The 21,269-nt window shown below is 40.0% G+C and overlaps 1 protein-coding gene across 2 annotated transcripts in view; it reads left to right on the forward strand.

Moving 5' to 3' along the window:
* Positions 1–14,117, forward strand: part of ZC2HC1A (zinc finger C2HC-type containing 1A) — a 64,123-nt gene extending 50,006 nt beyond the window's left edge. The window contains exons 8-10 of one of the 2 annotated variants that reach the window (XM_005301538.4): positions 4,682–4,801; positions 10,207–10,317; positions 11,403–14,117. In XM_005301538.4, the coding sequence (XP_005301595.1) occupies positions 4,682–4,801; positions 10,207–10,317; positions 11,403–11,589 (418 nt within the window). In that variant the 3' untranslated portion in view covers positions 11,590–14,117. The remainder of the gene's footprint in view (positions 1–4,681; positions 4,802–10,206; positions 10,318–11,402) is intronic. The other variant, XM_042844765.2, reaches the window with a different exon arrangement.
* Positions 14,118–21,269: the final 7,152 nt, after the last annotated feature.

Genomic DNA, 21,269 nt, shown 5'->3' on the forward strand with positions numbered 1-21,269 from the left:
AGACTATTGTTAAAAAGAATTGCTATTCAGATAAGGCCATTAACCACAACTGTTTTAAAGGCGATTTCTAAATGCACTGTTCCTTTTACATAATTTTGTAATAAGAAAATTCTGTAGCTCCATTTTATGTTGTAATTCTAAACTGCAGAGTAAAAAGAGGTGGTTAGAGGCAAAAAGGCATTCTTTAAAAATTGGAAATCAGATCCTTCTGAGGATAATAGGGAGCATAAACTCTGGCAAGTCAAGTGTAAAAATATAATAAGGAAAGCCGAGAAAGAATTTTAAGAGCAACTAGCTAAAACCAAAAAACGAACAGCAATTACTTTTAAATATATCAGAAGCAGGGAGCCTGCCAAACAGTCAGTGAGGCAACTGGACAACTGAGGTGCTAAAGGAGTACTCAGGGAAGACAGACCCATTGCAGAGAAGCCAGATAAATTCTTTGCATCCGTCTTCACAGCTGAGGATACAGAGGGGACTCCCACACCCAACCCATTGTTTTTTAGGAGGAGGAACTGTCCCAGATTGAAATGTGAGTAGAGGAGGATTTGGAACACATTAATAAATTACTTAGCAGTAAGTAACCAGGACCAGGTGGTATTCAACCAAGAGTTCTGAAGAACTCAAATATGAAACTGCAGAACTACTAACTGTGGTATCAAGTATCAGAGGGGTAGCTGTGTTAGTCTGAATCTGTAAAAAGCAACAGAGGGTCCTGTGGCACCTTTAAGACTAACAGAAGTATTGGGAGCATAAGCTTTCGTGGGTAAGAACCTCACTTCTTCAGATGCAAGTCTGAAGTCTTGCATCTGAAGAAGTGAGGTTCTTACCCACGAAAGCTTATGCTCCCAATACTTCTGTTGTCTTAAAGGTGCCACAGGACCCTCTGTTGCTTTTAACTGTGGTATGTAACCTACCACTTAAATCAGTTTCTGTACCAGATGACTGGAGGGTAGCTAATGTAGTGCAAATTTTTAAAAAGGCTCCAGAGTCAATCCTGTCAATTACAGGCCGGTAAACCTAACTTCAGACCAGTCAAATTGATTGAAACCACAGTAAAGACCAAATTTTCAGATGCAAAGATGAATATGATGTGTTGGGGAAGAGTCAGTGTGATTTTTCTAAAGGGAAATGCCAATCTAAAGCCTTTGACAAGGTCCCTCAACAAGGGCTCTTAAGCAAACTAAAGGGATAAGAGAAAAGGTCCCCTCATGGATCAGTACTTGGTTAAAAGATAGGAAACAAAGAGCATGAATAAATGGTCAGTTTTTACAATGGAGACAGGTAAATAGTGTGGTAGCAGCAGACAGGTTCATATTTGGATAGTGAATCAGGCTAATGAGGCTGCAAGTTAGTTCCAGTGCACACTGGGAAGGAGCTCTAAATAGTGGTGTATTGTGTCAATTTCTTCATTTTAGGGGAGGAGGAGATTCCTGGTAAGATGCCTGGAATACTCAGATCTCCAGTAGAGCAAACTCCATTGGTTCCAGAGTTTTATTCCACCTCAGGGCTCAAATGCTAAGTCTTGCATGACAAGACATGATACCAGACGTGTGGGTGGCCAGCCAGTGGTTAGCTTATTCTACTGCACAATAAACTTTTACTGGATTTGTGAACCGGGGTTGGAAAATGAAATGGTGATAGGATTAAAGTTTATTATGTACATAAAATTAGAGCTGAGTAGGAAGCGGTTTTCCCATCCCATGAGAATTTTTGAGACTTCAAATATTTTTCACATCCCAAATCAGAACAAAAGGTTAAAATCTCAGTAATAGTCATGAACCAATCCTCTCCTTCCCCCCACCCTGTCCCCCGCAATTTCTGATATGGTCAGTAGAAACATCTCATTTAGATAATTTTGAAACATTTAATGTTGATTTCAAGCTTTTTTTATTGATTTTACCTTTTTTTTTTTTTTTTTTTTACTATACATTCACTTTGATTTTGAAACCAAAATTTGTTTCTGCCTAAGAAATGAAACTTTTTTGTTTAGAAAATGTCCTAACAGGATATTTCAACAGCTTGGACATTTTTTCCAAATATCTTTCAGATTGGGAAATTCTTCAAATTGATCCTTTCCGGCAAAGGGTTTCACTTTTGTCAAATTGGCATTTGCTGACCAAAAAAGTGTTATCAAAAACATCTGATTAGCTCTATTTAGCATTTCCATTTTATAATGGTAAAAGGCAGGTCTTTTGGAGGTCATGCCTTACGTTAACAATAACGCTGTTTGTTGTGACTAAAGTTTACTTGTGCGCTGATTCTGAAGACCTATCCAGTCCCAGAAATGCCTTCACAAGCAGTTCTGCCAGTCTTTTTAAAATCCCTTTGTTTCTGCCAGCTATTTTAGTTCGTCTTTAAAATACATTTATACACAATTCTTACACAGCTCTAATTCTCTATTGAAGACTGCTTAAACCAAGGGTTCACAAACTGGGGGTCGGGACCCGTCGGGGTCGTGAGGTCATTACATGGGGGGTTGCGAGCTGTCAGCCTCCACCCCAAACCCCGCTTTGCCTCCAGCAGTTATAATAGTGTTAAATAAATATATAAAAAAGTGTTTATAATTTATAAAGGGGGTCACACTCAGAGGCTTGCTATGTGAAAGGGGTCACCAGTAAAAAAATTTTGAGAGCCACTGGCTTAAACGCATACACTTCCTGATCAATTCCACACCTCCAAACATCATCTTTCTGACTATGCTGACCTCAGGTTCCCACCAACAAATTAAAGGGCTCAATCAGCTTGGATTTTTAAGGTCAGCTATATTGCCATGGCAACTGTATTTAGTATTGTTAATCGTGTTATTTATTGTATAGCCGTTTCTACTGACACTCTGTTGAGGTAATGTGAGTTTCAAGAGCTGTGCAAAGCCTTACTGCACTTCTGTAGTATCTTGCAAACCACATGAATTCAGCATCTTTAAGATGATGATACTGTAGAAATGATTGAAGGATAATATTCATGTTAGAGAGGTATACAAGGTAAATAACTAATTTTCATGGGTCATTAAAAGCCAGAGCAAATCTGAGGGTATGTTGATGAATTAAGAGGCTATGAAGCCAATACTAAAATTACATTTCAATGGCCATGAACTTTTATTTTTAAAAATCTTACGGCGTTTGCTGAATCTTTTTTGGCATATAACAAAAATAAAGTTCTCCTTCCTTTCCCCCATGAGATTTTGGAAATTAAGTGCTTTTGCCTTCTCAGGCTTTCCAGTGACATCACTTTGAGGGCAAGGCTTATTATAGACAGAGAATGTAGCAACTTCTGTACTAAGAAGTTATTTTCAGTTTTTTATTTTTTCCCCAGTCTTTTACTTCTATAGCTGAAGTTTAGGAGATATGTTCTCTGACTAGGAATGGCTTTTTGTTTTTTTTTTAATTTGGGCCTAAAAGCTTCAACCATTTTTGAGAATAAAGGAATGGTGATGGGGGAATACACTTTTTCATTGATTTTTTTTTAAAGCATGACTCTTTTCTAATAATTCTAGAACATTGTGGTAGATGATATCAACTTAAAATTTTGCAGGGACGTATTGCCTATGTCTGAGATGAGCCTTTTACTGATCTGGTGAAAATTGATTATGGTTTGTCAAAGATATAAAAGTTTTGCAATGCAATCTCTTAACATTCTAACAAGAGTCTATTCAAACTGGGAATGCATGCATAACTTAAGAAGAGTAAGTGATGTCTGTTTTCTCAGGGCTAGTTCTCCTATAAATCTGACTATTTGAATCTCTTAACACTTTGGATGGGAAGGCAGGAGACCTTATTCCTCTTGGGATGATGGGCTCCAGGTTTGCATGACACTGTGAGAGGGAGGAGAATAGCAGGCATATTGCATTGTTTTAGTGTCATGCTCAGGAACTTCTGGAAAGGGAGAGGGAGAACAGGCCACTTCTCCCTTTACAGGTAACCTTCGACTGGAAGAAGATAGCTTTTTCCTCATCCCTTCCCACCATCTTATCCAAGGGTTTGTCTACACAAATGTTTAGTTTGTGGCAAGCTGGAGTGTGAATCTACCGCGCAATAGCCAGCTGCATACTAACTGTCGTGCATTCACAGTTCCTTGGAGTGCTTTGATCTACTCCTGTTTCAAAGCAGTGTAGATCAAAGCACACTAAGGAACTGTTCGTGCACGGCAACAGGGTACATCTAGATAGTTAGTGAGCAGCAGGTGAATATGGGATAGATTCATGCTCCAGTTTGCCACAAACTAAATGTTTGGGTAGACAAGCCCTCAGTTAAGTTTGTATGAGTTCTGCCTGTAAGCTCTCTGGCCTGCTTCATTGCCATGATGAATTTTACTTTATAATGTTACAGTGTACCCAGTTTATTGTGAGATTGTCAATCATTAAATAACATCATTTGAGAGAACCTACTTTTAATAATCTGCATGACTGTTGGAGAAACTAGTCCCAATGAACTCTCTGATACTTGTGAAGGAAGTGCCTTTTGGAAGACCAGGATTGTAAATGACTTCCTGAAGTTAATGTGTTCACTAAAAGTTTGAGGTCTGGCTGTCCCAGATAAGAATAATTCAATTTCAAAAAGTTAATAGAGTTCCGATGAGGAAGATAAATGTTTAATTGTGACTACTTGTTTTAAATACTTGCAATAATATAAATAGCAAACTAGCCAACTCCTTATGGGTACACCTTTATATATTTTAATAGTAAGACGGACAAGTTAGGCCCACCACTGCGAACTGGAAGAGATGTGCAAAGGTTGTATGACAGTGATACAAAAGCAGACAGTACCATCAAAAGACCAAATGAGTTGTTGCCCATTAACAAGTAAGTATTGCAAATCAGTGTGATTTATCTATTTTTCAGATATGTTCCCCAAAAAGGGTTGGAATATTAAAAGCATCTTGTGACTTTTGAAATATGCAAAGCTTCCTAATGAAGTTGTTACCTAATGACATTGTAACAAACTTGCTGCCCCGTTTTTTGTGTCATTGTGACTGTCTTGATAGACCAAAACCAGTGTCTTATGGGAAGGAGGAAATTAATACATAACTTGACACATTATTCTGTATAAGTATAACTTTCATATTGGATACAATGTTTTATGGTAGGACAGAAAACAGAATATATTGTTTGTACCTGAATACCTTTTCAACCGTCATTTCTTCCTTCGTTGACTCCAGTTTATTATATTTACTCTTATTTCATGTTTACAATGCTGGTACAAAGCAGTTATATAGCAAGCATTTAAACATAGAGAACAATAAATTAAAAAAAAAAAGAATACAACCATAGGCATATCACATAGATAAGTCATTACAACAAGATAGCTTATCGGTTGCATTTAGCTTTCAGTAGCTATTAAAAGCCAACACATATACCATTGCTTCAACATGGTAGAGAAATATTCTATATTTCATATATCTTTTGAATAGAAAATAGATGCAGTGTCCTAGATATCACTTTGCAATAACTGGGCAAATGCTGATTTTTAAATGGCAAACACTTTATCTGTAATATTTTAAGGTAAATTGTTAAGGAAGAGTTAGTTAAAAATGGTGACACGTTGGGAAAATACACAAGAAATGAATATTACTTATTAAGGGGATACTTTCAAATAATAAAAACAATTTTCCTACATTAATTGTTCTAAGATGCTGTTTTAATTTTTAAAAAAATGTAAACTAAAACATTTCCAGAGACAATTTAGACTAAAATATTCAGACTTGAGTGCCTAAAGTTAGATTCCAATAGGGAAAAACAGTGGCCTTTTTTCCTGAGATGCACAGCATCTGCATCTTCTATTGGCTTCAGTTGGAGCTGGTAGAGTGCTCAGCACCTCTGGAAACCAGGACACTTTTTAAAAATTTATTTAGATGCCTAATATTAAGCATACAAGTTTGAAAAATCAGGTGCTAGTAATTTGCACAGTGAACATGCTTGAATGAACATGCCTTATATCAACAAAGAGGATGTGACCTGGAAGAGAACTACTGGCGTGAAAGGTATGGACTTTTTGGCAGTCCCAGGAGTCCTACCACTGACACTAATTTTTGACCTACACATGTACCCTTGTAGTCATAGGATAATGATCAACTGTTCTTACTGGAGAGCTTCTTTTGAGAGCTTGGCATCTAGACAAACACTGCCACTATAAGAGTTTTTATTGTCCTACTATGAATATTCTAGCCATATGTAGAAATGTCACTGTTGTGATTATGTCCTCTCAGCTACCCAAGCAGAGCATGTAATTTGAAGAACCTGTGGTGGCGAAAGTGGGATCCATAAATTCTAAACTCCTAGTGCACTGGCTATAATCAAGGTTGCCCAACAGTTCCCATTATAAGCCCCCTGTTTTCAGTTACTTATAATTTTGCCAAAGTTTAACCATTTGGGCTGAAATGTTCCATTAGAGGTGTCTGCCTCAGGCTGCACTTTTTTTTGTTTAATTTCAGCCAAAACTGTTCAGCTATTTCAGAGAATGAGGTTAGAGAAAATCACATTTTGCCCTTTAAAAAATTTGTTGGCAACCTTTTCTTAGAAAAAACTCCACTGCCTCCATGCTTTGCAACAAGGACTGGAAATTTGGCAGGGGGTGGCCTTTGTGATAGTGATGTGCTTTTGGACATCCCTATTAAAAATGTGCCCAAATTTGACCAAGTTAGAAGCTTTAGAAAAAAAATCACAGTTTGCACATGCTCAGTGCAGAATTGTTTAAGAGCAAGAATCTCCGAAGATTCCATCCTCACTGACCAACTGACTCCACTTGGATTGGGAGCTGTGGGATGGAGGGGAGATTAGAACTGGTTGGAAGAGAGGTTGAGGCTGGGAGCTGTGTGTAGGGAACTGGTTGAGGTTGAGTAAGGAGACTTGGAGCTTGGAAGGTAGGGGAATACTGAACAAGGACACTGGAAGCCATTGAGGGATAAGCTGAACAAGGACACTGGGAGCCATTGAAGGAGACAGCTGGAGCCAGTTGGCTGGGTTGGGGTGGGTGGGGAGCAGCAAGATCGGATGATGTGCTGGGGTGGAAAACTGGGACTGGCTGGACAAGGAGAACCAGGGTGTGGGGGGGATTGGGAAAGGGGAGACAAAACTGACAAGGAGCTAGGTTTTGGACTGGCTGGACAAAGAAAGTAGGTAGACAGGATGAGTGGTCTGGGGGAAGGAGACTAGAACTGGGAGTCAGTGGTCATGAGGAGGAAAGATACAGATGGGATGAGGAGCCAGGAAAGGAGAACTGAGACTGACTAGGCAAGGAGGGGGGTGGATCTAGGACTGGCATTGCAAGGAGACTGAAACAGAGATAAGAAGCCTGAATGGAGAGTGGGAACGGGTGGGCAAAGAAAACAGGACTGAGACAAGGAGCTGAGGGGGAGGTAGAAACAGGACTATGAAAGGTTGGAGGGTATAGGACAGAAGAGGACAAACTTGGGGGGAATGGGCAGAATAGTCTGTGCCCATTAGAGCAGAGAGGTCTATGCAGTGGATCTACAGATTCTAACTCTGTTGATGAACAATGTGGGTGTCAGTATGATGCTGCCTGATGAAATTTCATTTTCCAGTTTGCTGTTTTAAAAGCCTAGGAAATTGTGCACAAAAAATACATTAAAAGACATTATTGAGGTTGCAAAGTCAAGCACTCAAAAGTTAAGAAATGCCAGAATTAAGGTTGCCTTTGTCATTTTAATTTGCCCCCCTTGTGCATATGCATTAGTATGCAGTCTTTAATTATATGATTGAATACTATTTTTTACACAGGACCCTGACCTCATTCAGTTCACAGGAAGTACCTGCTCTGGGGATGAATCAGGGTTGCATGTTAAAGGAGGCTGTGGTCTGTAGGATATTGAGGAAGTGGAAGATGCATATTATTTGTAGTACTGGGGCAGGTGGGTATAGGCCTGCCCAGAACTATAAAGGCCTGCTCCCTCAGATAAAGAGGAGGAACCACTAGACCCAGGCTACAGCAGATTTCTGGGGACAACAACTGAAAGAAACAGGATTCAGAGTGAGGTCAAAGATTAAAATGAGAGAGCCAGAGGGGACACAAAGCAGAGAACTCCAGACAGCGCCCTCTGCTCTTCAAAGGCATACAGAGTAGAAGGTGTGCAGTGAATGAGGCAGAGGATAGCAGGATGAGAAAGGAGGGTCTTATCATCGAGACAGTTAAATGTTGCCCTGGAGAACTGGATTGTATCTTTGCTTTTGCCACAGAGTTCCTATGTGATGCTGGGCAAGTCACTTAAGCCAGACTTTTTGCAGGTGATCACTAATTGTGTGTGCATCGTTTTCTAGGTGCCTGACTTCACAACCTGAGTCTTGATTTTAAAAAGTGCTGAGCACTCTCTGCTGCAACTGAAGTCCATGAGAACTGTGCTTTGAACAATCAGGTCCCAGGTGTCTCAAATTGGGCACCCAAAATTAGGGGATATTGTTTACCTTAATGTCTCTGTGAATCAAGTTCCTTATCTATAAAATGGGGATAATAATTCCTTGTCATCTCAGAGGTGTGTTGTGGAAATATATTCTTTAGTGTTTATGAAGCACTCGTACTATAATGATGAGCATGGTAGACAAGCCCATGACGAAATACATAATTCTGTTTTCAGAGCAGGATTTGAATAGTGGGCAGTAAATGATGCCTGTGGGCACACACTGAATGATAAATAGTTGCTCATAAGTTCATCACTCATGCACTGAATGAGGCAGGGACCCTGTGGGAAAAAACGGTATGTGATAATGTAATTAAAGACTGTATGCACATGCACAAGGAGACTGAATTAAGGTTGCCCAGGCAAACAATTCTGGCATTTCCAAAATGTTGAATGCTTGACTTTGCAACCTTAATAATGTACTTTTAACTAACTTTTTGAGTGTAATTTGCACTTATATTGTGGCTTTTTGATTCCACAATGCTTTTATAAAGTAATCCTTACAATGCTGTTGGTAAGTAGGTAGGAAAGCAGCCCATCCTACAGACAGGAGCAATAAAGGAGAAAGTTTGCGACCAGCCTGATGTCACAAAGTCAATCTGTGAGCTGGGGCTATAGGCCAAATTACTCGCTGGCGTAAGTGGGAGGCATACTTGTGTGCTTAATTATTAGATCACTCCCCTCACTTTGGGTTTTTCACAGCAGTGTTCAGGCCACTGGGTCCAAATCGCAGGGGTCAAGAATCCTGTCTTAATCTACCCTTGGCTATTACTGATGAAGGTAAATTTTTTAAAAAAATAAATACATTCCTCAACACACTGTCCAGTGTGTGGTAAATTTTTGGAACAAGACAACAGAACTTTAAGCACTGGTAGTGAAGGGTGCTTCCTCCTCCCCATTCCTCTTGATGGTGGCAATGCTATTCAGGGATAACATCCATGCTATCCCTCCTCAGGAATAGCACAGCTTGTCAGTGCTCTGATGTTTCTCCATTTCTTCAAAGTGAGCAACTGTCTGGAGATTTGAATGGGACAGAACAATCCTTTAGCTGGGTATCACCACCTGACTTCCCTTCTTCTGTGTGGGGATTCTTGAGAGAGCTTCTGCCTCTGTGTTGCTGCAGTATTGAACTAAGGATTTGACAAGCCATAAAAGATGTGTACTCCTACCCTGTTGGATAAAAGTTATTCCCCCATCCCCATGCTTAGGAGGAAGAGGCTGGACCATGAGGGCATCACCATCCTTCATAAGCAGGGGAGTAACAGCCACCTTCAATGGCTGCTGTGGCTGGGTTCAGTATTATGGGAAAAAGAAAGCAGCGGCCATGGCTCACCTAAGAATTGACTGTGAAGGGGAGCAAGGCATCCATCTGCCTAAAGATTCTTCCACCTCTTCAAGGCCACCAGTCAGTTGCTTTTCACTCTTCTAGCAGTCCTAACAGAGCCATAAAATCACTTTTAGCCTGGCTGCAGAGGTGGAAATGTTCTATACCATGAGCAATCAATAGAGAGTGCATTTGCTCTATTCTAGTGTGATGCAGATTGAAAGGTTGGGAGTAGGAGTGAAATGCTTCTCCATTAGCCAAAAGGGTTGCAGTGTTACCATCACTGGTCCAGGTTCTGGCAATCTGTGGTCCTCAGAACTTGCTAATCATGCTACGGCTTTTCACTCTGTCATTGGTGGGGTTAATGAGGCTCTACCGTTTTTACAAAGTATTGACAATGTTGTGCCTGGGTGGTTTGTTGAACCTGTTTATTTAATTCACTGACTATCTACTGACTATCTACTCTCTTCCAGACCCACTGTGAAAACTCGAATATCAACCCCTCCAAGTATGGCAAAAAACGCGGGCACAGGTGCTCTAGCAAACAAAAGGAAAATCTATAATGCAGAAAGTTACTCAAGCAGGTAGTTTTTAACTTTGTAATCTTGTAAGTAAATAGAAACATTTTAGGGGAGTACTCTCTACAGGAAATGATGGGAAGGGTGGTACACAGACAGTTATGGGAATCTCTTAATTCAGTATTCTTTGGTAGATTTAACAATTTTAGTATGCTTTGACTGTAGATTTGGCATATTTAGCGCTGTAGCTTAGTGTAAAATTTCACCCATCCAAGTGTGTAAGGCTGAGCATTAAAAGTTTCAATAGACTTGTGAAAAGGTTATGAGAATGGCTCTTTCAACCTACATTTAAATCAATTGCTGCTAACTGAAGAAGAGAAAATAGGGAGTTTATAGTTCTAACTCCACATGATCTGAGGGTGATACGGTGGGTGTGATTTTCTGAGGTTCTCAGTGCCATACAGTGCTAATATTTCTTTGACTATATACTTTCATTTGTTAAAGATATATTTAGGGTTACTTTCCAACAAAACCTTTGATAACTCAGTGATAGAATTTCTAGTTAGACTAACTTGTGACTTGAATGTTTCTTCCTGCTTCTAGGATTCTGATGTTAGTTTCCTTTAGCATCTCTCTTTTCATTTCAAAGTAGGGAGCACTTTGGAAAAGGTGTACAATATGATATTTCAAGTAGGTAGGCTGCTTATCCCTTTCATGGCACAAACTTTAAAGCAGGGATTGGGAACCTTTGGCACGCAGCCTGCCAAGCTAAGCATCCTGGTGGGCCGGGGCGGTTTGTTTACCTGCTGTGTCTGCAGGTTCGGCCAATTGTGGCTCCCACTGGCCGCGGTTCGCCGCTCCAGGCCAACGGGGGCGGCGGGAAGCGGTGTGGGCCGAGGAATGTGCTGGCTGCCGCTTCCAGCAGCTCCCATTGGCCTGGCGTGACGAACGCCATTGGTCAGTGGGCGCCGCGATCGGCCGAACGTGCCCGGTGGCGGGCCACGTGCCGAAGGTTGCTGATCCCTGGTTTAAAGTATATATTTGTCAGTTCTTAAAAAATAGTAATTCTTTGCAAAGGATTAGAATGGATACTTATACCAAGTTGCACTGTATTAAATTATATTATGAACGTTTGTTATCTGAATTTTCAGGTCTGATGGTAAAATTGGGTATGATAGTGGAGACTACTCATCCTCAGTCAATGGAGGAAGTACAAAAAGCAGCGATGAAAATTCACCTGTACAGTTATCAAAATTTTGCCATGAATGTGGAACCAGATACCCAGTGGAATGGGCAAAGTTCTGCTGTGAATGTGGAATTCGAAGAATGGTTGTGTGATTGCATTCAGAAAGGCAAAGAAAGCAAGCAAACAAAAAAACGAAACAAAAACAAAAAAAAAAGAAAGAAACCCAGAGCTTCAGTTGCATATTGCAGCATGGAATGCTGGAGCACTCCTTCCCGTTGGATTTCATGCTGCAAACATCCTGAAATACCATGTTGTAGTAATTTACTGAGTGCAATCCTTTTGGTTACATAGTTATTTATATATAAATATATATACTGTATATAAAAATTACAGGTACCTAAAACTGTGCCATTCAAGGACATTCTAATCTCTGTTGGAAAATATTTTAAACTAAGTAGAGATGTGTTTGGCAACTTAGCAAATAGAAATGGATCTTTTTGTAGAACCCTGGTATGTAAAATATTCTAGCTATGAAACATTTGGGCTTAAAAAATGCTTCTGAGAAGGAATCAGATGTATTTATGGGACACTAACTAAGAAACTGTCTTTTAAGGAAGTATGAAAACTGCATGAGCAGCTCCTATAACTTTCTAATGAAAATATTAAAAGATTGTCTTTGGTTAAAGAGATTAAACCATACTATTCTAATGAGCTTCCATGGTTATTTTCTGGCACTGCTTCTAAAAGATTTGTTAAAGCAAATGGACTGAAGTGCTGTGTGAAAGTATTGTTCACCTATGTAAAGAATAATAGGAATTGAATAAGAACCAATGAAGGTTATTACATATTTATAGCCAGCAGTATGGGACCAGGCATTTTTTTTTAAGTTATGTTTTTCATAATGACATACTTTCCTTTCCATAACTGTCCACGTGAGTCTTATCCAACAGCTCCCATCTCTCCTTCCAGAGATGTCTGCAAGTTCCTGCTCCCTTCACTTTCCTCCTTTCTCCAGAAGGAAAGACAAAATAATTTACTCCAGAATTTTAAAATAAAGTTTCTTGGATATGTATTGAGATTTTCCAGTGGATGGCTTTAATGGATGATTATCATAGATGATATAAATAATTTGTACGTCCATTTTTTAAATAGTCCTTATAATGTATCTAACATGATAGAGGTCCATATAGTTATATGAAACTGGTACTGTAAGCTTTGATAGAAGTCATCACTTCCTTTATTCTTATCCCTGTGCAAAAGCACAGCCATATGTTTTATGGAGCACTTATGCTTCATGGGATAGTATGAATATTTAATTATTCTGTCTGCAATTTTTGCATTCTCCTGGGCTGTGTACTGCAGCCATTGAAATCAATAGCAAAACTCACATTGACTTCCAGGGAAGCAGGATCAGACACCTTAGCTGTTTAACTTTTGTAATATGACAACCAGCGGGGGCAGTTTAAATAACCAGGCAAAAGCTGAGTTTCTTAGTCTGTGTCTGAATTTAAATATTTCTGGTATGTGACGTTTGCTTTGAAGTGTTTTAAACTATTTTGGTTTCCCAGGGAAAAACAATCTGAAAGAATCTAATTGTGCCTTTCCCAAATTAACTGTGCTGACTTGTCCAAAATTGTTACTTTTAATTCATTGCTGCCACTAATATAGCAGATGTATGATTTTTGTTAAGGTGGTATATTGAAGCTTTTTGCCACATATAGTATGACATTGCAATATTTTCAATTAATGTAATCCAAAAGTACTATTAATATTTTTGGAGAATACAGATAATGGGGCCAAAATACAAACAAAATGTATTTGATATCCATTTTGTGGATACCTTCCTCTGATTTTTATGGATATCTTTAGGAACTTGAAGATGTCATTTTGTGGGCCCTAAACTAGTATTGCTATTTTAGGATGACCAAGTTCAGTGGTACAGAATTGTTTTGTAATCTTTCTGAGAAATTAAATGCTTTTAGGAATTGTCCCTTTACCAGGTGTATTGACATCTTTTCCAATTCTCCAATATGGCCACTGAGCTGCCCATGTTTAGTGTGTAAGAGTGGATAACTACTAAATGTGATGTTGTATAATAGGTAGCCAAAAATGGGCTCAGCCAAGGGATACTGAAGGTTCATAGGCCCAATATCTGATTTAGTTTCTGTTCTTATATATGTTGGCAAATTAAATGTTATCAGTTTTTTAAAAAATAAATGGTAGCAGCCCAGCACTCATCATGAGCAAACCTGTAATAACAGCAATGTGTGTGTACAGTATAAAGGGAAAGTTTAGTAAGGAAACAGATTAGTTTCAAACTTACAAGGATTTTATTGTGAATAATGAGAGGAGTGGAGGACTTCTCTACAAAATTATGAAAGCCTGTCCTTTGAAACCACAAATGCCAAGTTTCCCAATTCAATTCATGCAATCCATGGTTTTATATTCACTGCTTTTTGAGCTGTTGTGTAATGCAGTGCTTCAAAGTCAGGTTTTAGAAAATTGTCCTAGAGTTATGCACCATTTATTTTCTTTTAATTGAAATGTGTGTATTAGTCTAAAGTTTAATTCAGCATTACAACTCAGTAAATTTAAACCTTGATTATTGACAAAATGTAACATATAATAATGTGCACGTTTGAAACTTCTATAATAAAGACATGAAAACACTAACATAAAATTTGATTATCCAGTTTGTTACTGCATACTGAGGCTATAGTCAGTATGTTAAGGTTTGTTTATCAAAATGTTTTTATTATCTAATATTATAGATTTTTCATGTATCTAGTGCCATCTACAGAGGACTGCATTGCACACTGTAGCAGCACAGACTGCTGCCTTTCCATCCAAATGTTTGTTAGCAAACAAAAACGGAATGGTTTTCATAATACTCATTGCAGATGAAACACATAAGGAACATAATTAAGTATCATATAAAAAGCAAGAAATAAGCATGGTGATTGAAGGAAGATTAGTGAAGAACTTGAAAGCTCAGCGTACATCTCTCCAAGAATATGTATAAGCATATGTTCTGTGTGAACTATTCAAAAATTATCCAAAATTAAATTAATAAAGCTAAGCTAATCATTTTTAATTAAAATGGGAAGAACACTAGAGAAGGATTATGAACCCCAAAACTACTGAATAACAACATGCACTAACTGTACATTTTAAAAATCTCTGAATAATTTTGTTGGTGTAATTATATGGCCACAGTATTACTTTCACCTCCAGGACCTTGACAACTTTTATTATCTACTATATATATTGAGCTATTAGTTCTCTTGCAAAGGTTCTCTCATTCTGTAGGAGGGAATCAGTGGAGGGTTTTTGCATGAAGAGCCAGCTCTGAAGTGAAGGTTAATGGTAGGTTCCACAGTTGCCAACTTTCCTGTGGTAAATAAGCACCCGGACTTTCACAATAAGCCTAAAATCAAGCTAATCCCATATCAAAACAAGGCCAAAACAAGCCAGTCTCTAAGAACCCCAACACTCTATGTGACTAGATCCCACCCAGCGTGCAGTCTGGGGACTGGGGTGGGCCCGCTGTGCACCTCTGACTCTCTCACCCCCTTGCCCCTGCTTCCCACCCCCCCTTACTCCAGCTTGCCGGGAGCCAATCAAGAAAAAGAAGCAGCAAGCTACAAGCCCAACATGCAACAAGCTATAAGCCAAAAACTAGCCAACAAGCAACTCACAAGCCAATTAAGCCAAAAACAAGCTCAATTTCTTTTCTTTTTTTCATGGGTTTGGCCCTGCATGCCATCTTGGCTGCCATACCATCTTCCCTATCCTGAAGGTGTTGAGTGCTGCCTCTTTTTAGGATTTAAACCACCAGTACCTAGAAAAGTATTTCTGTGCCCCAGAAAACAGACACCAGACTTAGTGTCTTGCCTTCTCCTCTGCCTGTCCGTTTCTCCCTCATTCTATCTCACATTTTTCATTAAAAATTGAACTTTTAGGCGGAGCTTTTCAAAGGGATTTGGACTCCCCATTACATTTCCCTTGGTGGATTTGAAAATCTCAGTCTTTAAGGCTTGTTGCCCAGTAGTGAGACCCAGCTTGATGTTAGGAGCTCTCCATGGTGCTCTGGCACTGAATCTGCTCCTACAATGCATCTAATAATCAGTCTTTCATTGCACATGCTACAGCGAGTGAGGGAAACAGAGTGCTGACTGCAAAGTGCATTTCAGCAACAGCCCCAATGTTAGAACGTCATGGAGGGTTTCTGTTACTGAGAGGAAGTGGCTCAGTGTTGTGATGGTGCAGTGGTGGGCAGGGAAGAATAGATAAAAAAAATTTCCTGATGGAAATAGCAGAACAGTATCTCTCTGCAGTAGCTTAAATGCTGCGTGCTGGCATCCCGCATGACTAGTCTACTGAACATGAAATCAAATAATATTGTCTGAATGCTATAAAAATCCCCTAGAAATATTAGTTATCAGTCACATTGATTCTGTATTGTATGGGGAATAAAACACTCCTGGTAGAAGCTTTCTGAAATTGTTACTGGAAAAATTGTGTTGCTAGAAAAGGGGCTATTTTCCTACTTAATTTTATTGTTTTTGCTAAGCAGGGAAACTTAAATGGGAACAAGGTTTTGTGCTTGCAACTGTGTGTCAAACACTGAAAATAAATGTACATGAAATGATGGTTAATGAAATTGAGTGAATTTTATTTGCTTGCCCAAAAAAATAATTACTTGCCTGGGGGGAGTGAGTGAGTAGACTTTTTTTAAGGCTCATTTATTATTAATCTGTGGGTATGTATCTTTTTTTTTTAAATTCAAAACATAATGGAGTACAGAGTTCTATTGCATTTTGATAAGCACAGTTGATTCAAAACCAGACTAGCCTGTGGTGTGTTAGTTTCTTTTTAACCCACTAGTAAGGTTAAATCATGACCTCACTTTATCCATGTCATAAAAATAATATTTGGTAGGAAATTATTAGCAGTGTTTAGTAAGTTAGCACTCACTCAGCTCCCTGAGACTGTCTTCCTAGATGTATAATACGAGGGTTGGCTGGTACATATTTCCAGATGAAAAGTTAGTTTTTGGTTTTTTTATTGTTTACATATATTAAAGTGCAAACATGTTACCATGCTCATGGGCACTAAATAGAGCCATTAAATATGTCACGAGCAATTGAAAAACTTTACAAATTTTCCCTTTACAAATATGAACATTCTTCATTTGATATATACTAATTGAAAAGTATTTTTCCCCATGTAAATAATAGCCCTTGAGACTTAATCAGATGTATTTTGAAGTTTCATTCCATTCAAAACCACTAATGCAAATGTAGTTATAGAATAACAGCATTCTGGTGTGGCAGAAGTAGTGTGGGATTTGCGCCTGATCCAATGCTGAGCACTCAACAGCTGCTGGCCCTGTGTGTGTCTCTTACATGTATCTTCATAAGCCAAAGCACCCATGTATTTATTTATTTTTATGCCAGCGTTTCACCTGTTTTATATAAATGGTTCATTATTGTATCTGATATTATTAGAGTTGTCATTACTGGATCTGTCATTGTTTATGCCTGGCACTTTAATGCATCGAATACTCTCATATTTGTCACTATCAAGAGTCCGATTTCTATCAGATGGCTTGAGTTTCTTGATCACTTATTTGCTACGTGAAGTTTGAATTCTCAAGTGTCAATTCCATTTTAATTTGCAAATGTAATTTGTAACTAGCTCACCCTATACAATCTTGCCACTTGTTAACAATAAAGCAGATCTGCTGGATAAAGCATTATCTTGTATGTTTCTGTATTGTCAAGTGTAAGTTGTCTCAAAAAGTAGCCTAGCATTGTTTTGTTTAGTACTGTGTTTGAATCATGTACATTTTTGAATTCCCAAGGTCCAGAGGAAATACACTTCGGCCATGTATAATGCCTGCTCCTAACATTTGGGCCAGCTACTGTCTTCTCCTGTGAGTAGAGACAGCTGAAACAATGCAAGTAGAACTTTCAAAAGCATATACATGAATTTTATTGAGAATGAGGCTCCCAGGTGTGTCAACCCATTTTGAAAATGGGACTTACTCTCCTAAATCACTAAGGACTTTGGAAAAATTTATCCTGAATTTTAATTAGTGTTTGTACAACTCTTGGAAGATGTAAAGTTATGTCTAACTGAGAAGAGTTATCTTCATATTTATATACCTACTATTGAGTATGATTAGTTTATATAGAGCTTTTAGTCTGCTGTTTGCCTTTTTTCTGACAATGTAAAGGAGTTATTTTAATGCATAGCCAATCACTGTGATATGTGTTATAAATGTAAATCTCATCTATATTTTTCTTGTGTTAGATTCTTTGAAGTGAACAGAAGCTGTAATTCATAGGATTTTTTTGTCCAGTCCAGCTGAATTGAGACAGAGTTCCTCTTTTCATCTTCATTCCCCCCACACTGCCCTAATTACAAAGCTGCTCCAATTGGCATTTTTTTCGGGCCCCACCACACCCTCCTCAGGTCCTATTTTTGCTGCAGAGAAAAGCAGATACTTTCTCTTCTGTACTCTGGGTGAAACTCATTTCTGTATAGAGGTGTGTGGTGGGGAGACAACTCATCGGCACGGCGCCTCCTGCTGGTCATCCTGGGAATTAGCTCTTCCAGCCTCTGGAGCGCCCTCTACAGGCCAGTGTCTCGCCTGCCACTGGCCCCCATGTCCCTCCCGGACCCCTGTGCCCTTTACATCAGGGTTCTGCCCCCTAGCAGCAACCCACAATCTGAGTCTCCCCACCCAGGGGAACCTCCAACCCCCTATCCCTACCTTGCCTCAGTGGCTACTGCCAGTCATCGTCTAGCCCCCGCTCCCTGGGGCAGACGGCAGTCTATAAACCACCCATCATCAGCAAGGGGGGTTGGACCAGCTGCCTCTGCCTATATCTGGGCTGCCCCTCTGCAGCCCTAGTACCCTTCTGTAGGTCCTTAACTCAGCCTACAGCCTGGGGCTTTGCTAGGCTGGAGCTCCCCAGCTCCCTCTGCCCTTCCCCAGCACTGCTGCACCCTAGGTATCCTCCTCAGCTTCCCAGGCAGCCAGGTCCTTCTCTCTCAAAGACTAGAGAGAGAGTGGCCTCTACAGCCTCTGGCCCTCAGCCCAGTTATAGGGCCAGCTGTGGCCTGATTGGGACGTAGCCCCAGCTGTGGTTGCTTCCCCCAATCAGGCTAGCTTACCAGCCACAGCCCTCTCCAGGGCTGCTTTAACCCCTTCAGGGCCGGAGCGGGGTGACCACCCCGCTACAAGGGGCCACAGAGGCCTATGCAACATTTAGATCTACTGGAGCCCTATTTTGAGGATGTAAGTTTTGCATAGTCCATGGGTGCTCTGCATAAGGTGAATTTTACGCTGCCTGAGTGAGTAACTTGAAAAAGATTCTTTTCCCTGAGGAAATGAGTCTTTTTAAAAGTCTCCCCTAAGAATTTTGCATTTTTGGAATTGAGTGCAATGCTTGGGGTAGGTTTTGCCAAGTGCTCCCCCTTGCCTCCATACCAGTGAGTTTCAGCAGCTCCTCACCTGCTCTGGTAGCCACTGGCTTAGCTGTCTCATGCTTTGTTGCATAAGAGATTGGGGGAACAACCGGGATTTCAGTAAAGTGGATTTAGCACCTGAACATTGCCTTACCCTCCTTCAGGATCACTATCATGCTTCCATTGTGAGCCAGCCCTTCACTTTGCTAATGTGTGGTGGGGACAGCACCAGAGCTGCTTTTGAAACAAAACTGCCACTGTTCCCTACCACAACTTGCGTCATGCCACAAAGCCCGCAGGACAGTTCTAGTTAAGGGAAGGAAAATGCTCTCACTGAAGCCCTGCATAGACAATTACTACGCTGGCTTCTTTTTGTCCTAGGACTTCAGAGAGGACCCTCACCTTGAGACCAATTTCCTATCTGACCACTCAGTCTATCACCAGAGGAACCCTAACCAGATACCTTTTTTGTGCTGCCTATACTGCTCACCCAACCCTGCTAAATTACTAAAACCGTCTTGTGACAAGATCACTTCTTGTCATGCACAGGTTTAGTTTAAAAAAACCCAAAACCTGGTCATCCAGGAGAAGCTGCTTCTATCACCCTTTAACTTTTGTCTGAGAAATAGAAATCTGGAAATTGATTTGCTAAGTGGTCTTTGCAAAATTGCTATTCATAGCCCATTTATTGTTCATTCTTGCGGGCTAGAGAAAGTTATAAACTGAAAGTAAACAAGTCAAGGAATGCAAGTCATCGTGACAAGCAGCACGGGTGAATAAGAAGTGAATAATCTGCACTTGGCAATGAGATACAAACAGGCAGGATATTTATTAAGAAAAACACACCGCAAACAATTTTATAGTTTCTCAAGTCCGAATTATGACCTCCGCTTGCTTGCAGGCTCCTGTTATGTTAATTTCGATGGAGTAAGTGGACCCAGAGAGTCCAAGGTGCTAACATGACCCTGCCATTGTACAACACTAAACTGTTAAACAAGGTTTTAGGGTTCCAGCACAGAAACCTCAGCCTGCTAAGTCCGATTGAAAACGCCATTAAAAATCTTCATAACCTTTGATTAAAGATACAAACGAAGAAGGAGACAGTTCAAGCATTTGAAATGTACAGTATGAAGTAAGACTTTCATTTTAATGTATCGCTTTTTTCTTTTCCTTGAGAGAGGTTTTTTTTATAAAGGAACCCCCCCTGTTTGACAATCTTTTAGATGGTATTTAAGATGGTAATATCCTTTTTGGGGAAAAGAGAACAAGTTAATTGAGATTAACAGTAGCAGCAGCTCCAGCCTAAATCCAATCCTGCTTCCTTGAAGACTAAACAAGACTCACACATACACAAGGGGGGAGAAAAGATAGTAAATGCAGCTTCTGACTTTGGTGCTGATTCTTACTTTCAACTTTGCTGCTGCAGAAACACAGGCACAGTCCAATCAGCCACCCCGAGACCTGGCTAACTTGTATCAGCACCACAGCATTCCTTTTAGCTGTCTCATTGGTCACAGGGATCACAGCACTTCTGAAAGAAACATTCTTGACCAGCTAAGCCAGGCTTTTATTAAACAGAAGGCAAAAAAGAGATGGATAGGAAAGAGGGGAAATAGGGTAAGGGAAGAAAAAAGACACATGAGGGAGGGAGTACTAGCAGGAACCAAAGTCTGATATCCTGGCTGATGTTTAGGACTTAACCCATGCTGGTGGAGGTGGTGACATAATTGGTTTCCTTCGCTCTCTCTGGCTCTGGTCTCAGGATCAGGAGATTGAAGGGTGAACGGTGTGTCAGTGGCTCGTGGGCTCCCAGAAGATGGTAAGGTGACAACCATGATGGAGCAGCTGATTCCTTTTTGTCCTGCTGTCCTCTGACCTGTTTGATCCTCCTTTTGAAGCCTTTTTTAAGAACCCACAAAAGGGAGCGATAGGTGCAATAACCCATCGCCCCATTATTTTGTCCACTAGTTACACCTAATTTCTGGCAAACCAATTTTGGTCCATTAATTTCCGATTCCATTCTCTTCTTTGTTTGGTATAAGTAGACCTTTTTGTTCAGACCTCTTCAGTCTTTCTGTCTCTAAATTTGGCTAACTTTTATAAACAAGTTTATGTAACTGGTTGAGTTGGCCTTTTGTTACCATGGACAACGTAGAATACAGGCCTTGGCATACCTATATTTTGACTGCTACTGAGGACCGTGCCAAAGCACAGCACTTGGCCTTTCTTAGGATTCCAACAGGCTTATACTTTTTCCAGTTAGTCCCTGGTGGGTTCTCCTTTGCTAATGGCAGCGATTAGTAGGAAATTGGTCCTGGCTTTAGACTTGCTGAATTTTCAAGGAAATTCAGTT

This window comes from Chrysemys picta, chromosome 2, assembly GCF_011386835.1.
Source record: "Chrysemys picta bellii isolate R12L10 chromosome 2, ASM1138683v2, whole genome shotgun sequence".
NCBI classification, from domain to species: Eukaryota; Metazoa; Chordata; order Testudines; family Emydidae; genus Chrysemys; species Chrysemys picta.